General features: G+C 36.9%; 1 protein-coding gene across 3 annotated transcripts in view; it reads left to right on the top strand.

The window, feature by feature from the left end:
- DTNBP1 (dystrobrevin binding protein 1) overlaps positions 1-19271 on the top strand; it is a 69638-nt gene that overhangs the window by 164 nt on the left and 50203 nt on the right. The window contains exons 2-6 of one of the 3 annotated variants that reach the window (XM_010573174.1): positions 2189-2239; positions 5289-5339; positions 6177-6237; positions 9665-9797; positions 17586-17718. In XM_010573174.1, coding sequence (XP_010571476.1) covers positions 2189-2239; positions 5289-5339; positions 6177-6237; positions 9665-9797; positions 17586-17718 — 429 coding nt within the window. The remainder of the gene's footprint in view (positions 1-2188; positions 2240-5288; positions 5340-6176; positions 6238-9664; positions 9798-17585; positions 17719-19271) is intronic. The other 2 variants (XM_010573175.1, XM_010573176.1) reach the window with 2 other exon arrangements.

The raw sequence follows: 19271 nt of genomic DNA, 5'->3' as shown, positions 1-19271 counted from the left end.
CAGCTGCAGTCGGGAGTTGAGGAGAGGAGGTGCCTTGGTGTTGGGGAGGCAGCCGCGGTCGGGGGAAAGAAGGGCTGCTGTTCTGAGAGAATGAGGAAGATGTGAATGGGGTCAATTAACGCGCTTGAATTTTTTATGAAGTAACTGACCTTCAGGGTTTTATGGATTAGCGTAATTGCTTAAAGAGCATTGCTGTACTCCGTTTGGCAGATGAAAAGCGTTTCTTTCCTTGGAAGATAAGTTACTGGCACTTGGGGAAAAGAAGTGCAGGATAAGTGCAAGGAGCAACCCCTTGCTTACATTAAAAAGTAGAAGGATATCTTTCGTACGTTGCCTCACAAGGTTTTTTTAGGTAGGCTCTGTATCAATGCTATTTTTAATACAAGCAGGTGGTCCAAATGAGTGTTGCTGGAAGTCGGTGGATAGCTGGAGAACAAGGTCGTGCCTGTGCTGCAAAACATTTGCTTCATAATGAGCCACAGGAGAGTATCGTGTTGTAATCAATTACTTTTTAAAACTACGTGGTCTTTGGCTATGTTGAGGCTGCCTTGTAATACCCCTATGGTGAAAATTTATATATAGTGATAGATGTCTGTGTATTCCAGAAACTTAAAATAAATAGTTTATAATGACTTACTTGCTAAAATATCTACATTTTGACCCATTTACCTGCAAGCAATCTTTTGCAGGAGGAGGAAAAAAAAAAAAACCCAAACCCCAACAGAACAGTGAGCTGTGTTTATCTGTGCTCGGGCAGTAGTTTGTGTGCTTCTGCCAGCTTGAGCGATGTGTCTCACACTACCTCTACTTTGTACAGAAACACTGCTGAAAGGAAGTTGATATTGTGTAGTCTAGTGATAAATACTTTAACCTTTACTTCTGACTGCCTGGCAGATACTCCAGTAAGAGAACCAGTAGTGACCCAGCATTTCCTTCTATCCCTGTATACAGAGGAGTGCTGCTCTTACAGGCTGGGGTACATACTGGGGAACATGACAGAGAAGAAGAGCAAATTGCAGATCTTTTCTGCAACAATTGTGGTCTTCCTCAGTGTGCTGTGGTTGTTGCTACTTGGCTTGACTTATTAACAGCTTTCTAAACAGGGAGTGGACACCTGCCTTAACATGTATTTTCTCAAATTGTCAACCACCTATTTTGCTATAGAGCTTTGAATGTCTTTGAGTTGCTGGAAATTGGTGGTGGTCAAGACTGGGGGAGTGACTGGGCTCACCCTAGAAGCAGCCTGAATATTTGTATGTTAGGGTGTTTCTTAGTCACTGGGTCACTCAGGATTATGTATGTCTGTGTCATGTCTGGAGGATATCTTTGGAGCTCATAGCTCATTTCCATCTTGCTTGTGTCTGTGTGTCCTTTATTTCTTCCTAACCCTTGCTGTTCTGGACAGCTGGGACTCCAAAGGGCATAGAGGCTGGGGACATCCATCATCTTGGTGGTCAGAGAATAGCAGACGGTTTTGGTTCTCACTCTGCCATGCCAACTTGACTAGCATATATGGGTTGTCTGAAAAAGAGTAAAGAGTGGAAAAGAGGTGTGTGGGGTGTCATTTGTTGTCAGTTAGGGTTTTAGGGTTGGTTTGTTTGTTTGTTTGTTGGTTTTTTTTAGGAGCAAGGTACTAGTTTAGTTTGAAACTGGCCATAGGTGAAACAAACCTCAGATATGCTCAGCAGCAGTGCATTGTGGTGATGCTGCTGGAGATTCTGATAGCTGGCAGAAGAAAGTTGTGCTTGTACTAGTTTTGTGTTGACAGACTTATGGCAAGTGGGTACAAATATCTCTGTGTGACTGTCATGCTTTTCCTTAGCACGTATGCCTTCTTGTAAAGGGTGTTCTTCAGGATTAGATTGATTATTTCTATGCAGATCTTTAATACCTGTCTGCTAAGGGAACGGTATCAAGAGCTGGATGACTTGGATATATAGCTCCCATTAAGCTTTTTGTACCCAATTGCTTGACGCACTTGTAGAAAAATCATAATTTAGAAGCAGTGTGGGTGGAAATAATTTTATATGACAATCTCCACAAAACTAAGTGAAATTTGATTCATTTGTGAAATAAGCTGAAATAAAATTAAGTATAATAGGCTGGAATTAACACATTATGTGTTCAAAGAAGTTGTTCTCTGTTTTTGATGTTGGAAATGTCTGATGGTTTGTGTTTTGATTTATAGGTTGAAGACTTTGGGTGACAAATCAAGAGAAGCAAAAAAAAGCAGGCAGAGGTACTTCCAAACATCTTAATGTATAGCATTGATCTAGGATGTTCTTGTTAAAGAAAAATTTGAAAGTGACTCATATATGATCCAGTTACAAAAACATTTGCATATAATTTTACAGAATATTCTTTTGATAACAGAAAACCTTAAACCTAATATTGAAATACTTCACTTAATGGAACCTTGATTGATAGGCCTAAAGAATTTCTGATGGCCATCAATCAATTTATAAATGACTGTTTAAATTACATGAGTATTCAGTGTTATTGTACAACTTTATACAAGATTTAAGTTGCAGTACAGATGCAGAAACGTAATTGTTTACAATCTCTGTAAATATCATGTACTAAAATTGTAAGTCAGGTTTTTTTAGTGTAACAGAAATATGAGCCTTTTTATTGTGGAAAATGTATGTATAATGTAGTACTTTATCTGTTTTCATCTCTGTCAGAAAAAGATTTAAGAGTTGCGGTGGTTTTTTATCCTCTGCATTTTAGTATATTGTTTATTCTTTCAACCTGTGTAAACTATGGGGAGAGACTACCTAACATCTGTAAATTATGTCTGTGAATGTTGCTTCTTCAAATAAACTCAGATGTGCTTTAGTGTAAAGCATGTTCTTACTAAAACACAGCATGCAGACACAAATTAGTTTTAAAACAAGCCCTGAACAAAAAATAAGGCATCTGAAATAAACTGTATTATGTTCTGAAGCTTGATGGTTTGGATGTAAAGGTTTTTTAACAGAAGACTGGTTATATTGACAAGACACAGAAACTAAACTAAGAATGGGTGAAGGTTTGAATAAAACTGTTTTAGGCAACTGCCTTCTTTGTATGTTTCCAGTCCACAATATTTTGGTTCATCTGGTGTACTGTAAATATGCATCACTGAGAAAAGCACTGGGTGAACCAATTGGATCATAACAAATAGGGGAATGCCAGGGTGACTTCTGCTTTGCTGATAAAGTTCTGGAACAAATATAGCTTAGCTTGATTGTAAAGATGGCTGAGAGCTTGTGGGTCAGGATCAGAGGAGAGGCCAGTAAGGGTGGTAGCGTGATGGGAGTTTGTTCCTGACCATCTGATCAGGGAGTGAATGATGTCTTCTCTAAAAAACTTAGGGAATTCTCTGTATCATTAAACCTCTGTTCTTGTGGGGGCCTTTAACTTCTTTGACATCTGCTGAAAGGACAAAACAGCAGTATGCAGTCAAGAAGCATTCTGAAGGATGTCAGGGATAACTTCTTGATACCCACTTCATAAATTCTTTGGCATGCAGTAATGGCCTTAGGAAAGCCAGAGCTCACCTATAATTGACACTTAGAATAGATGTCAAGGACAAAAAGAAGAGCTTCTAGCCCTGCGTTGGAAATTAAAAGGCTGAACAAAGAAAACGTGGGATTGCTGATAAATGGGGTGGATGATTTAGTGACAGCAAATGTAAATGTTGTTGAGGTACTTGATGCTTTTGTTGCTTCAGTCCTCACAAACAAGGTCTTCCAGTGGTCTGTGCTTAGTGGAAGGAAGACTGACCAGTAGTGGATGAAGGATCAATTTGGGGAACTTGACCCATAAAAGCCCATAGGGGCCAAGAGGTACTTCATGAAATTCAAGAGGTGTAAATCCACAGTCTTTCCCTGGGAAGAAAGTATCCCCTGCCACAATACAGAGTGGGGCTGACTGCCTCACAGGAAAGTAGCTTTGCTGAAAAGACCCTGGGGGTCTTGGCAGAGAGTAAGCTAAATGTGAGCCAGCAACATGCCTGGCAGCAAGGAAGGCCAACAGCTTTCTGGACTGTATGAACAGGACCACAGGCAGTAGAATTGGGGGAGGTGATTATCTCCTGCACTCAGCACTCCTTAAACCACATCTAGCTACTGTGTCCAGTTTGGGCCTCCAATGTGAGAAAGGCATTGATAACCTGGAGCAAGTTTAGTGGAGGGCCACCAAGATGGTTGGGGTTGGAACCCTCTGTGTATGAGGAAAGGCTGAGACTGGGGCTTGTTCAGCCTGGAGAATAGATGACTTCGGGGAGACCTAGCAGCAGCCTGTCACTGCCTATGGAGAGGTTATCAAGGAGACTGGTGTGTGGTAGGAACACAAAAGATGATAGGCATAAGTGAAATGAGATGTTCAGACAGGAAAAGGCTAGAAGGGAAAGCTTTTTGCTCGTGAGGACAGTCAAGCAGTGGAACAGGTTGCTCACAGAGCCCGTGAAGTTTCTGTCTGTCCTCAGAGGTTTTCAAGTTGCAACTGGACAAAGCCATGAGCAAGCTGGTCTGATCCCATAGCTGGTCCTGCTTTGAACAGGAGGTTGCACTAGAGACCACCTGAGGTCCCTTCCCACTTCACTGATTCTATCACTTTTCCCTTGGTTTCAGGAAAAAAAGGTTTCATTTATGGTGGGGGTTTTTTTCCCATTCAAATTGTTTGGATGACAGTGCAAAATGGTCTACTCCGGTAATCCTCCAAGAGACAAATCTTGGATGACATCAAGATCGTCATGTAGTATGTCCTTAAAAGTGCTGCATTGTTAATTTTCTTTAACTTATGATAAGTTGCCTTTATATTTCAAGCTGTTATTAATGAAAATGTATGCATGCAATAGGAGATCATTAGGGCATTAAACTGACAAGGGTTCTTTAGCTTAGTATTTTTTTTTTTAACGTAAAGAACTTGTGTAGTAGTCTTATTTTCAGAATGTTTCTGTCCACTGTTTTAAGTTAAAACAATGTTCATCCTGTGTGTTTGTTAAGTGTACTAAGAAATTATCTCATAAAAGTTGTTTTTAATGGACATAGTCAAAAAAAGGAAAGAATGGGCTACCATAAAACAACAAGGAGAAAAAAAACAACCCCAGCTTTGGAATATTCTTGTAAGATACACTGTGTAATGCATTTTAAACCAGAATTGACAAAATGTTTGTGAAAGTGAACAGTAGAGAATATTTCTGTGCTCAGCATATCTGTCAAACGCAGATATGTGTGTACACATTTTTTATAACAGCCTTCTATTCATTAACAACATTTGTATATTTACAATTTGCTTTATAGAACTGTTCAGTGTTTGCCAGAGTTTTCTGCTGGACTGGAATTACTGAGCAGGTATGACCTTTCATTTCTTTGTTAGTGTCTGCTTCCTATAATTTCAGAAATAACTTTATTAGGTTAAGAAAATGAGAAGAAAAATCAAGGTGTCACGAATTCTGCAGTTGGTAGAGTGGGGGTGGTTACAAAATAATAAATATGTTTAAAGCTTGCCCAATCCTGAAGTGCTGTCATATTAATGAAACAGAAGTTCTGGAGGAAAAGCAACGTTTGAAAGATTACATTAGTTCATGGTCTAATGCACAGGGATGAAAGAGATCAGCACTGAGGCCCAGCCTGTGGTTTAAATTTGATGTTTTATAACTTGTACATATTTGATATGATTTCATTCTGGTATAATAGAGACAGTATGCCTGTCATTGCCATGAAGAGAAAGTGTATTCCATGTGTATTTAATCACATTTTTTCGGAGTAACAGAAGCTATCTGCATTACAAATTTCCTTTGTATTTTTATCTTTTTAAAAAAATCTCTTTTTTTGGGGGGGTGTGTGTGATTACAATCTTGTTAATTTTTTTTCATTTTCTTAATGAAATTGTGTTCCAAGTAGTGCTTAAGGCTTTCATGTGTAGTCTTATAAATATTGCTGGGTCCATTTAGCTCTTAATGTAAGCTAGCAGGTTAAAAAACATGAATTGCTTTTTCTTTGAAATAAATTATTTCTTTACTGTATACTTGTCTTGGTAGAACAGTAAATACCAGAAGGAACTGTACAGCTTTTTAAACTGTTATTTCTGGTAGTCACTGTAAATATAAGCACAGTGGCATCCATAAAATCCTCTTCCTTTGTAAGGGGAACATAGTAAGAATAGTAATTTATCTTTCTTCTCTTCAGATATGAAAATGCTTGGGCTGCCCTTCACAAAGGAGCCAAAGATTGTGCAAAAGCTGGAGAGGTAGGAAAAAATACCAATGCCACATTTGAAATATTTTTAAATGTATAAAGAATTTTAAACTAAAATTTTTAGTACCAGCATACTGGGTTGACCCTGACCACTAGGTAAGCACCCACACAGCCTTGTTCACTCCCCCACCAGTGGGACAGAGGAGAGAATAGGAAGAAAAATGAGAAAAGTCATGGTTCAAGTTATTAATTGAAGGACAGAGTTAAAACAAGTGATGCAAAAGCAGTCACTCATAACCTCCCACAAGCAGACCAATGCCCACCCATTCTCAGAGCAATGGTTACCTTGGAAGACCAAACCCTTAGTTTTTATTCTTGAGCGTGTTGTTACATGATATGAAATATCCCTTTGGCCAACGGTCAACTGTTGTGGCTGGGTCCCTTCCCAACTTCTTGCCTACTCCCAGCCTACTCGCTGCAGGAGGAGCAGGGGTGAGTGGGGAAGAGAGAAAGCCTTGACACTGTACAACCACTGTTCAGAAATATCCAAAAACATTGGTGTGTTATCAACACTGTTTTGGTTGGAAATGCAAGACACAGCACCATATGGGCTGCTATGAAGAAAATTAGCTCCATCCCAGCTGGATCCAGTACAACCAGTATAATGAAAAAGTAATGCTCTGTATTGCTGCTTGGGAAAAATGCCAAGTTGCACTGCCTTTCACTGTGGTTTTAAGATGGTGTTTGACAAGCAGCTGATGAAATGGATCAGAATGTCCAGTTCCTCTTGTTTCTCACAGCTCTTCCAGATTTGATGGTACTCAGCCTACAATTAATATTCTTAAAGGTTTAAACATAGATATTGTAAAAATAGAAATTCTCTGTGATCATGTTTCTCACAAGGTATCATCTGACAAGAATTATCTGAAGTTTATTCTCCTGTTTACTTTCTGATATTTCAATTACTATAACAAACATCGAGTGTGAGAATTTCCTAGTGCATTTAAAGTACTTTTTAACTGATACATTGACACCCAGAATTTGTCTTCTGTCCTTTGTTCAGATAGTTGCAATCACTACTTGCACTTAAGCAAAAAATATTAATTATATCAGCTTCCTGTTTTTCTATGGGCTATGTTAGGTTAGAGAAGGATATTGAGAAGTACAGCTTTGTCGGAGTATGACAAGAAGGTGATGGTAAAAATAAGACGTACCCAGAAGTTCAGGTGGTCAGTTTTTGCACTCTTCTGCCATTGTTTGAAATATTTTAAGTTAGCTAGGAATATTATTTTGAGACTGCCTAAGACATCTTAACATTGCCAATAAATGGCAGTGTAAACAATAAATAGTAATGTAAACAGTAATGTAATGCAAACATTAAATACTGTGATGCAATATAAATGATTGCAGAAATGATGTTGCATGTTACTGCTGTAGCTCTTTAAAAGCAGTGGGGAGGCTGGGAAAGTATAGACTATATTTGGGGTTGAAGCATGTTGGTGGTTAGTATCAGGGTAGGGCTGCCCTCTCCTAGTGGACAGGAAATGGCAAGATTTGACTTGTTTGGCTGAAAAGATTCAGGAAGCATCTGTGCTTTCGTTCTAATTTTGTTCAGTTTTCTTACCCTGGAAGTAAAGTGACAAGTTGTGTGGTTTGTTTCTGGAGTGAAGGGAAATAAAACTTCCAGTAAGTGCTACCAATGCACTGCTCTGCTGTTCTGGAGGTCTGCACCAGACTTTCAATTTCAAACCCTGTTTAAGGGGCAGACAGTATAAGCTGGGTGGCCACGATGCAGAGCAGGACTGAGTTGTGGGGTTCTCTGTCCTGGCTGAAATCTTCACTTTGGCTGGCTGCATCCTCCCTGACTCTTCTGGTTTCCTTAGGAGTCTTCTCTGTATCTTTTTCCAATGGATAAAAAACTCACTGCTTAATATATTTTGAAGAGGTGTATTTAGGGTAAGAAAGATATTATCTTATGTTCTTATTTTTCTTGCCTAATAGCATGGCCCACTTTTTCCACCTGTTCCAGTGAAAACCTTCCATTAGTAGAGATGAAGTTCTCTCTGCCAGCTTTGTGTGCTTTACTGCTCATGATGATTTTTTTTTAGATCTCTTAAGTGACTTGCTTACAATTTTGTAATACTTGCAATAGTTTGATTTAAAAACTCTAGTTCTGAAAACCATGTGAGGTTTCATGTATATAAAACCTGTGTAACCTTAATCTCACATATTATGGCTGCTTGGGAAAATTAAAATGAAAAACTTCAAAAAAGTCTTTGAAATTTTCCATGAAATTCAGATGTTTACTTTTGGGAGAATCCAAAATATGTATTGCTTGTGGTTTTTTGTTTGCTTCTTTTTTATAAAAGTAGAAAATACAGAGTTCAATAAAATAAGAATTATGTAAGCACACAAGATTGCCTGTACTATATCAGACCTAAAGGTCCACTTGTCCGGTATCCTATTTCTGGTACTGGCCCCCAGGAGATAAGCTACTCATGCTGTCTTATTTATAAATGTTGAACAGAGAAAGGAAAGTGAAAATTTCAAGCTTGAATTGCTGCCTACAGTCTTACCATGTTAAATTATAGATGCTAACTACCAGTTCCATCTACAAAATTGTCCTAAAAATACTGCTTTTAGATGATTGTAATTTTAGCTGCATTCAGCTATCTCTGGGCTGAAATATTTTTCTGGTGTTTGCCCCAATCTCATGGTGTGTTTTTTGTTTGCTTTACTGATTTAACTGATTAAATCCCACATCTCATTCTCAAAAATAGACTTGGCTTTATTTAAATAAGGATATTGGTCTTCTGAAGTGTTTCATTACTCACTGGGCTTTGGAATAAGTTTTAAAACCTTGTCTGGTAAAACAGGATGGCTTCTTGACAGGGAGAAGTTGTTGTTCTAAACAAATCTGTCTGAGGTGGGTAGAATTGTAAATCTTTGAGAACTTCCTTTGCCCATTTTTCAGATTTTTTCCGTTTCTGCATCTAAATTCTACAAAAACTGAGGAATCCAGAATGCAGTTACAGCCATGGGCTACAGTTGTGTGCAAGAGGAAGAATGGGCAATGGAACTAAGAGCAGGGAAACTATAATTGAATCATCTCAAGTATCATATACAAGGGAAACATATGTTACCCAAGATCTCTTGATCTTGCTGTTTTTCATAGAATCTGATCTATGTAAATAAAACTTTTAAGCCGCTTATCCATAAAATACTTCCTACATTGATTAGTATATTGAGAAATAACTTTTTATCTTGTTTTGATCAATGCATTTTGATATAAATATTTGATACTACAGGGGCTTTCTTGATCATGTTGTATATTTACTTGAGAAGTACACAAGTGGCAGTGCTATAAGGTTGCTGTGTCGACCTTACGCTTGCAGATGTGTGAATTAGAAAAATTAGTCAAGATGCTCATAAATAGGTTCATAAATTTGCAAGTAAAGTAAAGAACCTGTTTGTTTCAGCTGGTGGATAGTGAAGTTGTGATGCTTTCTGCACATTGGGAGAAGAAAAGGAACAGTCTGGTGGAACTACAGGATCAGCTCCAACAAATACCTGGGTTTTTAGCAGATCTGGAATGCCTCACGGCAAGCCTAGGTAAGGTTTTCTACACATAACAAGCATTCAAGTCAGTACAGAGGATTAGACTGAAGTGCAGCTGTCATGAACTTTGCAATTATAAAATTCAATTTTGCTTCCCAAACACATCCTTTCTATTATAAAACAGTAGTTCTTAAACTGGTTTTGTAAAAGAGCAAAATTATTAGTGATTGCTCTCCCAGCAGTTAAAACATTGTGTCATTATTTAGAAAAAAATATTGCATGGCAACTGCACATCTTGGTGTGAACAGGTGAAAATTATTATTCTTGAAGTCTTTTTAACTTCTTAAAGATTTGTAAGTAGTGTGAACACTCATGCATGTAGTTGCTTCTCTTTGATTGAGTCTATGTAATTTCATACAACAATTTGTTTTAAATCATCATTTGATTGGGGGGGCAAGGGGGGCAAGAAATTTACCTGGCTTGGGACATTTTCAAGGCAGAAACTTTTTGTTGAGAGTAATTGTTGGTTCCAAAGCTATTTTCCATAGTTTAAGTTAGTGTACAAGGTTAAGCTATTCTGAAGTCATACCCAGCTGGGTGAAACTAGCAATGCTGCATATTAAGGTTATCAAATACTTCATGTTTGTTACATGGGTTCCAATTTTTAGAACTTTACCAAATGTTAACCTGTCGATTTAATTTAAAACATGAAAAGATGAATCCTTTAGTGCACTACTTCTGGAAACTTCTCATACGAAACAGTTGATCCACTGTTGAAAATGAAATTAGGAAAAAATGTTCTGGCCTCTTAGTCTCTGAAAAGCTCTAGTGTTACTGAGCCTTAAAACAGGGGTGCAGCGTTTGACAAGAGCCAAGCCTTTCTGTCAACAGTAGGCCTCTTGCTACCTCCATGAAAATCTGTTCAAGTTGCATCAAATTACAGTTTTGAAAAACTGCTGTCTGTGCATGGATTTTAGTAGCCGAGTTCCCCAGGGGCGTTGCCTGCAGTATTCCTACAGCAGCTGGGAAGTATGCAGGAATTGTTCGTGTAATTGCAGGTCTTGTTTTTTGTGGGGTGGGCTGGATTTGTGTGCTGGCATCTGATGTTGAAGAAAAGAAGGGTTCTTTTCTGTATTCAGAGGCTAATTCTCATTCTTCTATGGTCAGTGGATATGCACAAATAGGCTTTTGTTCCTAGGTAAGCTGGTAATAACTTTGCTATTTCTTTCTGAACCAAGGAATATATTTAAATTTTTATTACAATTTTCTTATACCACCTTATTTAGTAAGGCTTTATCATGTGTGGTAACCGTTTAATGTTGGCTTTTTGAAAAGCTCAATTATTTTCTAAGGAAGTAGCAATTCAAATAATGATTTATTTAAGTACTGATTTTAATATCATGCACAAAATGATGCAGTCCACTGGTAGACCAAAGATAAACAATATAATAAAACCTAGTGGAATTGTCTTTATAGTTCATAACTGCAAATGCTGTAAATCCTGATGAATTGGGGTTACCTTCCCATTCCTAATATTATAGTTTTATGAACCAGAATTAATCTCATCCTCATTGTAGAATTACTTGGAGAAGGCTCACTGTCTCCAGAATATTTTTGATACTGTACCAGCAGGATTTGAGGAAGCATTAACCAGTCTGCTTGGGGAAGCTAATGAATTTTGAAGTCTACTGCTAAGATTGTGAGATTTGAACCAAATCTAGCCTCACCTCATGTGTCAGATTTCAAGTAATTCACCTAGAGGTTTTTATTAGTTCCTCCTAACCACTGCGAGTTTTTTTGGAATTGTTTTTTTTCTGTTAAGTTATATAGCATATACTTAAGAGAAAGGTATAATTCATATCAAATTCACCATCTATGCTTCTGGAAGTGATTTACCGGAAATTTGCTGTGATATTCTGCTCACCGTTTTTAGTTTTTATAACTCTGAACTATCTGTTTTTTATAAATGTAAACTGTATTCACTTTTCCAAGAGATGATTAATACTGTGGCTGTGAATTTTAAATACGGGTGAAACATTCTGTAAAAAAAATATGTGAATATAGAATTTTAAACTGCTATGTCCTGGGTTGTGCATCCAAGATGTAATTTGGCTAATATTCATAATTTCAGAAAAGTAATAGTTCTGTGTTGTGACATGATACACTTCTAATAAATAGATTAATGCTTTTATTTTGAAAGTAGATAGGGAACCCTGGCTGCTTTTGATAAAAGAAATTTCAGATAAGGGGAATGAGCCTTTTTAGCGACCTACTTAAAATTGGTATGAGTCATGTACAGATTCTTTAGCTTTTGCTGTGTATTACAAGACACATTGTCATTAGCACTTTATTTATAAAAGTCCTTTAACTTAGGTACTCAGATTATCAGTCATCCCTCACTTCAAGGAAAAAGTCTGTGTCTTCATTTGATAAATTTATTGTATTATGCAATGTCTTGTAGCTTCTGTTGAAAACCTTGAAGAAAAAATTACTCTCATGTAAAAGTGAAAAGGACAGTTATTGCCCTTTCAAAGTCCAGAATTTGAATCATCACTTAAGCCAATTTTTATTTGAGATGTTGTAGAAAATACCTGCTTGCCAATATCTGACATACTTGCCTTAATATGAAATATGCTTCATGTTTGAGCAGGGGCACTTTGCTCAAATATCTGTTTTGATTTCAGCAAATCAAGGCACACAAACCCTGATCCATGTCAAATTTTCACTACTCTTTTTTTTAAACATCTAATGTTAAGCATCTACTTGATAGTGGTTTCAGAAAGGCTGATCACGAACATAGGTGACAGATCCAATGTAGGGTGATAGTATTTAGACTGGTGAGACTGGGAAGAAAATAAGGCTGGGTATATATTCACAGGGATACAAGCCATTGCTTCGTAATCTTTAATAAATATTTTTTTCCAGGTATGGATAAGATGAATGTGTAAATCCATTAGGGAAACAGAAACTTTTCTCACTGCTTAGGGGAAGTATCCTTGTTTATATCTTGAGAAGAAGGACATGCTTTATTTTCAGATTGTGTATCAAGTATGAAGGTTGCTGTTTTCTAGCTTTGCAAAATCCAATCCAATTTGTTCGGAGAAGCACAAGTGTTTTGCATAAAAGAGAAGAAAGAAAGGCCATGTACCCTTTGTTTCAGAAGGGAGATTAAAGTCTTCTTAATGGCCTCTTCATACATTAGGGAAATGTAGTAAAACTTGTGAAATATAAGGTCACAGTGATTATAATACCTTTTTCATTAAATACAAGATTTTGATTTTGGTAACATTTGAGCTACTTTAAGAACTTAATACCCCATGTTTCGGGTACTTGTTTTGCAGCAAAAAAGGTATGTTTAATGCAATATACTTATTTTTTTAATTCTTGATAAAAATGCAAAAGATTTTTCCAGTTAGAATAATGCAATATACTTCCAGCAACATCTTGTATTTTGAGATTATAGAATTTAATTTTTGCTCATGTCATCAGTTTCTAGATAGCCTCTAAAGCAGTACTTCTATAGGAGGAAAAAGTATAGTGAGTAACAGCCCACAGACTTACCTCTTTGGGCAAGGCATGAGTGTCTTCGGGGAAGATAAGTCATTAGTTTACTATTATCTATTTATTAATTGTGGCTTATGTCAGGATTTAGATACTAGTAGGTATGGGTCAAGTAAAAGGGAATTTAAGACCAGACAATATATCAATCAAGATTTTTCACAGAGCTGGCATTTGAACTTGGACTTTTGAATTGTGTTTGGTTACTTAACAGTTTCTTTTTCATTCGCATCTAGCAGTTGATAGCTCTTGAAAAAGAGCTGGAAAATGTTTTATAATGCAGAAATCTAGAACACACATGGCATGAGAAGACTCTAGTTTTTAGTGGGTTTTTTTTTTACTTAAAAATTATTTTTGAAGTTAGGAGAGCTGTGAAAACTTCTACTGTAAATGAGTAATAATTTGTAGTTGGGAAGATGGTTAAAGAAAATAATATTTTATTTATTATTAATTAGAACAGTTTTTCTAACTGGTTGACCAGTTGTTCAAAAACTACTGATACTTTTTTTGCTTTTGTGAGTTTTGTTGTTTGAGATGAAACGGCATTTAACTTTTACTGAGAAAGTCAGGGAAAATATTGGGGGGGTGTAGGTAAAACCAGGGAATTTGAATAATATAGTGTAATGATACCTATGTTCAACAGGGAGTTTTTCATAGGCTCCAGGGCAGAATGCTTCAGCGGAGAGGGTTGTTGTGTAAGGTAGAGGTATATATGTATAAAAGGCATATAGTTTGGTGTTGTAAACTTGGAAATGTCTGTGGCTTGAATACAGAAGGAAAAACAACCTAGTATTCTTGCTCTGTAGTTTCAGCAAAGAAGCTACTTCAGGTTCATGTGAATGGTATGATACTAGCTGGGTTTAAGATCTTTTCTTTAAAAACAAATCAAAATCAGCACTAGTAGAACTGTAATTATGTAAAGAATTTTTTAAAGTGTTGCAGCCGAATTGAGCTCTTTCTGCACATACATGTCTTTCACTGCTCATATTATTTTAAGCCTAGTAATCTGTGTCCCTGTCTGACCTAGAGGTAGAGAGAATTTCTTTGATGTAATTGTTTCCATCCTTTCTGTTTTCTGCCTTTTTGTCTTTTAGTCAGAAAACAAATGAACTTTGTAAAAATTTCTTTCATATTCCTTGGTGGCTCCTGTTGTTTTGGTGGCTGGGACAGTGCAGGCAGGTTGCACTTATAGTAGGAAAAACTGAAAACTAATATTTTCTGATGTATAGCTGTCATTTAGCTTTTCTAACAATTTTTGTACTACTGCAGAACTATAGGTTACATAGGTTTCAGTTAAAAGAAATTTTATTTGGTAAATTTAAATTAGTTAAACTTTAGAAGGAAAGTGTTGTCAGGAACAAAATTGTTTTTTGCAATTCTTGAGTACTAGACAAATACTTTAATACCTGAGTAGCTGCTAAACAGTGTACACTGATGGAAGATAATTCAATCTAATGTCATCGATCAAACATTAACAAACTTTAAAAAAATGAAAACTAAGAAGTAAAACTTGTAATGGTGATATACCTGTGATAGTGTAAGAAATACAGGTCAAACTAATAAACTGGAATGATGTCATCTGACTTTTTTCAATTACCTAATAAAAAATATTATTTCTGCCAAGTGTGACATATTACTATACAGGAAAATTCTTAATCGAAAGGTACAATGAATTTTTTCCAGCCTCCTTAAAAATACTAAAAGGAGGAGATGTTTTTCTGCTTCATAGCAATGCTGTTTCAGAGTGAGGTGGTGATTGTTGCCTGACCACTTGGTTGTGGGATTTCTTGAAGAGCTGGAGAAGTAGTAGTAGTCTTGCAGGTATTCTTTAGAACATTAGCTGGCTTTCTGGGACAGATTCATTCTAGGTGCCACTGTGAACTATAAACTGGAAATTAATTTCTAGATTTCATATTTTTGCTAAATACCTTTATAAAAGTTTGAGATTATTTATCTGTGAATATAGATAAGAGCTGTTCAAAGCATCATGGCTTAAGTTTCAAATTAATTAAATATGTAGCTTTTTTTTGAACTTCCTTTGGATTCACAGCGCGTACATTCTCAGCTAGTCTTCAGGTTTTTTTGTGCAAAGCAACTAAGTTTTCTTTCACTTCAGAAAGAAACATTCTGAAACCTGTGTTGCAGTGAAGTGGGATTGTTGTCTTCTGGAGACATCTTAAATGTTCATTCCTGTTCTTCAGGATCACAGTGTTTTCTGCAGTTGCCACTAGAGGCTGCTCAAATGCTAGTGCAAGGAATTAGTTGCCCTCTAGAATTCACTTTTCTTCATCCTCTTTATTTTCCTGTTCTTTGTTGTCTTTTAATATTAATTCAATAACAAGTACAGCAAAGCAGGTGGTGGGTTTTTTAAAATGGAAAAAACACTGGTTGATAGGTACCTTACTAAATTATCTTGAGCTCTGCTGTGTTTGTGAATTTTGCAGATTAATAAATGAGCAATCATTCTGAAAAGCAAGTTAGCATAATGCAGACATTTGGATTTTAATGCACTCAGAAAAGTCCATTTCTTAAGCAAAAAGGGACCACCAGTAGTAATTGTAGTCATGATATTGCCCTTTGAATAGATCCGGATTTTGTGAGAGGAAGCTGAGTGTGTGGTAAACAACGCACATTCCACAGCACAATCTGTAGAACTGAAGACTTTTTTCTTTTTTTTTTTTTCCCCTCAAACTTGTTTCCACATTGTCAACTTCCCTTCACTGCTGCAAGTGATCTGTATACAGATAAATAATTTAAGGACATCTTTGCTGATTATATGATTCATGTTTCCCTTTCTGACCATTGTGGAGCAGTACCTTACTTTTTAGGGACTTAAAAATCTTACTAAGTAATTGGATCTGAATATATGACTCTGCATGCTAGGAAATTTGTTTATGAGGTCTTAACTTTTGCTTTTCTTAGAGGGACCACTAGGATAGCAATTTCTAATTGAGTAATGGCTAAGAAAGTTGAAATTTTGTACACTCCAGGATAGGCTCCAAGTAGAATGGCCAAACCAGAACTGAAGATTTGACTGATGCCTTCAGCTTGCTATTTCCTTCTTTTGAGCATCCAAAACACATTAACTTTAAATCACTTTTTTCTGCCTTGAACTTAATAGTTACTGTCTTGTTTTATGAAGATTACTTCTGTCACAGGCAAAAGTGAAACAGCCATTTGCCAAAACTCAGTTGCTTTAGGTTTTCTGCTATTTCATTCCTTCATCTGTGTAGTTCTTTGCATCAACAATCAAGTTCATACACTGCAACGGATTAGTCTATCTGTCTCTGAACTGCAAAATCCCTTCTATTCTTTGGTTGCTGTTTTGTTTGTAAAAATGTGATTTATCCTTCCTCCTGCAATTTACTTTCCCTGTGGCATAGAAGAAGTCCTGACAAAAGGGTGAATAATAGTCCTGTATTCACACAGCTCCATCCCAGAGTGACTAGCTGGTTAGAGTTTGGGGAAAATAGTTTTTTCCACTTTGGGATCCCAAGGAGGGCCATGGAGTTCAGCATTAATCACCCACAGGGAGAGTGATCCTTTGATACAAGATTCACATGAGATAATTCAGGTCAGAAGGGACCTCAGGAGTTCGTTAGTCCAAATTTCTGCTCAAAAGAGGGTGAGCTATGGGATAAGATCAGGTTTCTCAGCACTTTTCATAGGCATGATCTCTTTTAGCTTGAGACTCTGAACAATTATGGCTAAAGAGTTGATTAAGAGGTTTTGTGTGTTTTTAAGTGCATGGGTATGTAAAATAGCTAAATCTAGAGATTTGCCTATCAGTAAAGGGTCTGTCTTGAGAGTAAACTTTCAAAGTCTGTATTCTTTTATATTATCACAAGGTCATGTGAGAGTTAAAATTCTCCCAGTATGCTTTACTTTCACTTCATTTGAATAATTTAAGATTAGTACTGGTCTTGGTCAGCACAGTTTTGTTCCTCAGATTGATACCAAGCAGGAAGGGGTAAACTGACAGTCAGCCCAAGAAACAAAATTAAATTATAGGTTCTGGATGCTTCTGAAATACAGATCACAAGCCTGTGAGACCAAGATGCTGGGGCAAATACAGTGGTTCAGTGTCTTACTACAAAGGGAACTTCAGATAGATCTCTCTTAACACGGCTCTGCTGTAACTCTTTAGTATTTGTTTTTCTGAGCTGTTTATATATGTGTAATTATTACCGTGTTAATTATGTACCTTTATGAATTACTGTTTCTGTTCAGGTGAGTTGTCCATCTATTGATACAATTTGATATTCATATAAGTATTTCTTATAGCCCAGCTAGAGGCAAAGTTTGAGGAAATGGAGAATCATCTATTGTGTCTTGAGGACCTATGTGAACAGTGTGAGTTGGAAAGATACAGATGTATGCAGACATTACAGCTGGAAAACTACAAGAAAACAAAAAGGTAAATAAAACAATTGCTATAAATATAAATTAGCATAAAATATAAGCCTTTTGTTGTTATTATTTTTTCCCTGTATATAATATAATCCCTTTTATTTTCATCTTTTAAAGAAACAGTAATCTTTGACAGGAAGTTGCAAATTTGTAATAGATTCAATAAGTGTTGGTCTAACTCCTGGTGATGAACAATGAGTGCGTGTATTTGGAAAATTATCACTACGTTGTTGTTAAGATTAAGTTGTGCTTATTATTCTTTACAAACAATTGGGTAAGGGCTATTGTTAATAAGCACTGATAAGTTGTTTCTTTTAATACCTTGCCCTGTTTTTTAAATTTTTTTTTTCATATATATTGTAACCTGTAAAGTTAGGAGCTGTGTTTTCCTCTTACCTTCTTTTCAGTTCTATCCTATCCTGTACTATGAGTACCTTTCACTCTGTATGTTAGGTATTACTCTCCTGCCATTCTCTTACTTGCAAAGACAAGTTTACCTAAAGATAAAGGAGTAAGAGATAAACGTTAAGAGCTTAAATAACTTAAATCTTGACTTTTTTGGTTTTGTTACTGACAGTGCCAAAAATAACCTTACTGAAGGAGATAAGAAAAGCAGTATTAAGTCCGTTCTGTAAATGAAGACATGTGGAGTTAAATTGAAGCAATTTGTCAAAGTCTCTGACAGCCTGTGTTAGGGAGTGGTGATGTTGGCAGTTAGGGATGCTGACAGACCCGGAGCCAGCACTGACATGGGGATAACCAGGTTACTTGATCTGTCGAACCTGGTGTCCTCCTGTTAGTCAGGGGAAGCACCCTGGCACCCTCCCCACTTCTCTTGATTGTGGAAGCAAGTTTGACTCGTGTGGTATGGTCAGAACAACTGGTTTGGTTTATGGTCCTAATTAGGATGTGGTGATCAAGGGCAGGGTTGTGCCAGACTGCACTTGTCACATTTTGCATAGCTTATCTGATTTCCTCTTTCTTGACCCTCCTTTTGCCACTCTTGTACCTATTTTTCTTTTTTCTTTTTTTTTAAATTCCAGTGTCCTCCCAAATAAACAATCCACCCCTAGTTACTTTTTCCCTGTTGGTCCTGGTTTTGCTACTCAGATTTGATATTTCTGATACCATTATCCAGGGAATCTTGGCCTTCTGTGGTGTTACAGATAAGGTTACTGAAGTACTGCTGGCATTGCAAGTTCTGCCTACCAGAAGGTGCCTGATACCTTAAAGATCCCCCTTCAATTTTCTGTGAAGTTTGGCTGTTTCTAACTTAAATCCCCTTTAACCAGCTGTGAAATCCAACCATCCCTCATGGTGCTATCTGTAGCTTTTGTCAGCTTCTTGCTATGTTACCTGTCACATCCAGCAATTTCTCATGTCAATTTCTCATGTTGTGTCCTTTAGTTTTTCACATCCTGTTCATTTAGCTTAACCTCATGCCAGGGCCTCGGCAGTGGTCTTGTCATTTTCCTGCAACCTGGATTTTCTTTTTCCCCAGGCTGGGCAACACCATTTTCTCTCTCTCTCCAGGAAGAGTCAACAGTAGTCAGTATGGCT

The sequence above is a fragment of the Haliaeetus leucocephalus genome, unplaced genomic scaffold (genome assembly GCF_000737465.1).
Source record: "Haliaeetus leucocephalus isolate CR32 unplaced genomic scaffold, Haliaeetus_leucocephalus-4.0 Scaffold373, whole genome shotgun sequence".
Classification (NCBI taxonomy): Eukaryota; Metazoa; Chordata; class Aves; order Accipitriformes; family Accipitridae; genus Haliaeetus; species Haliaeetus leucocephalus.
Note: the sequence above shows the minus strand (reverse complement) of the source record. Positions and strands in the feature narration are given on the sequence as shown.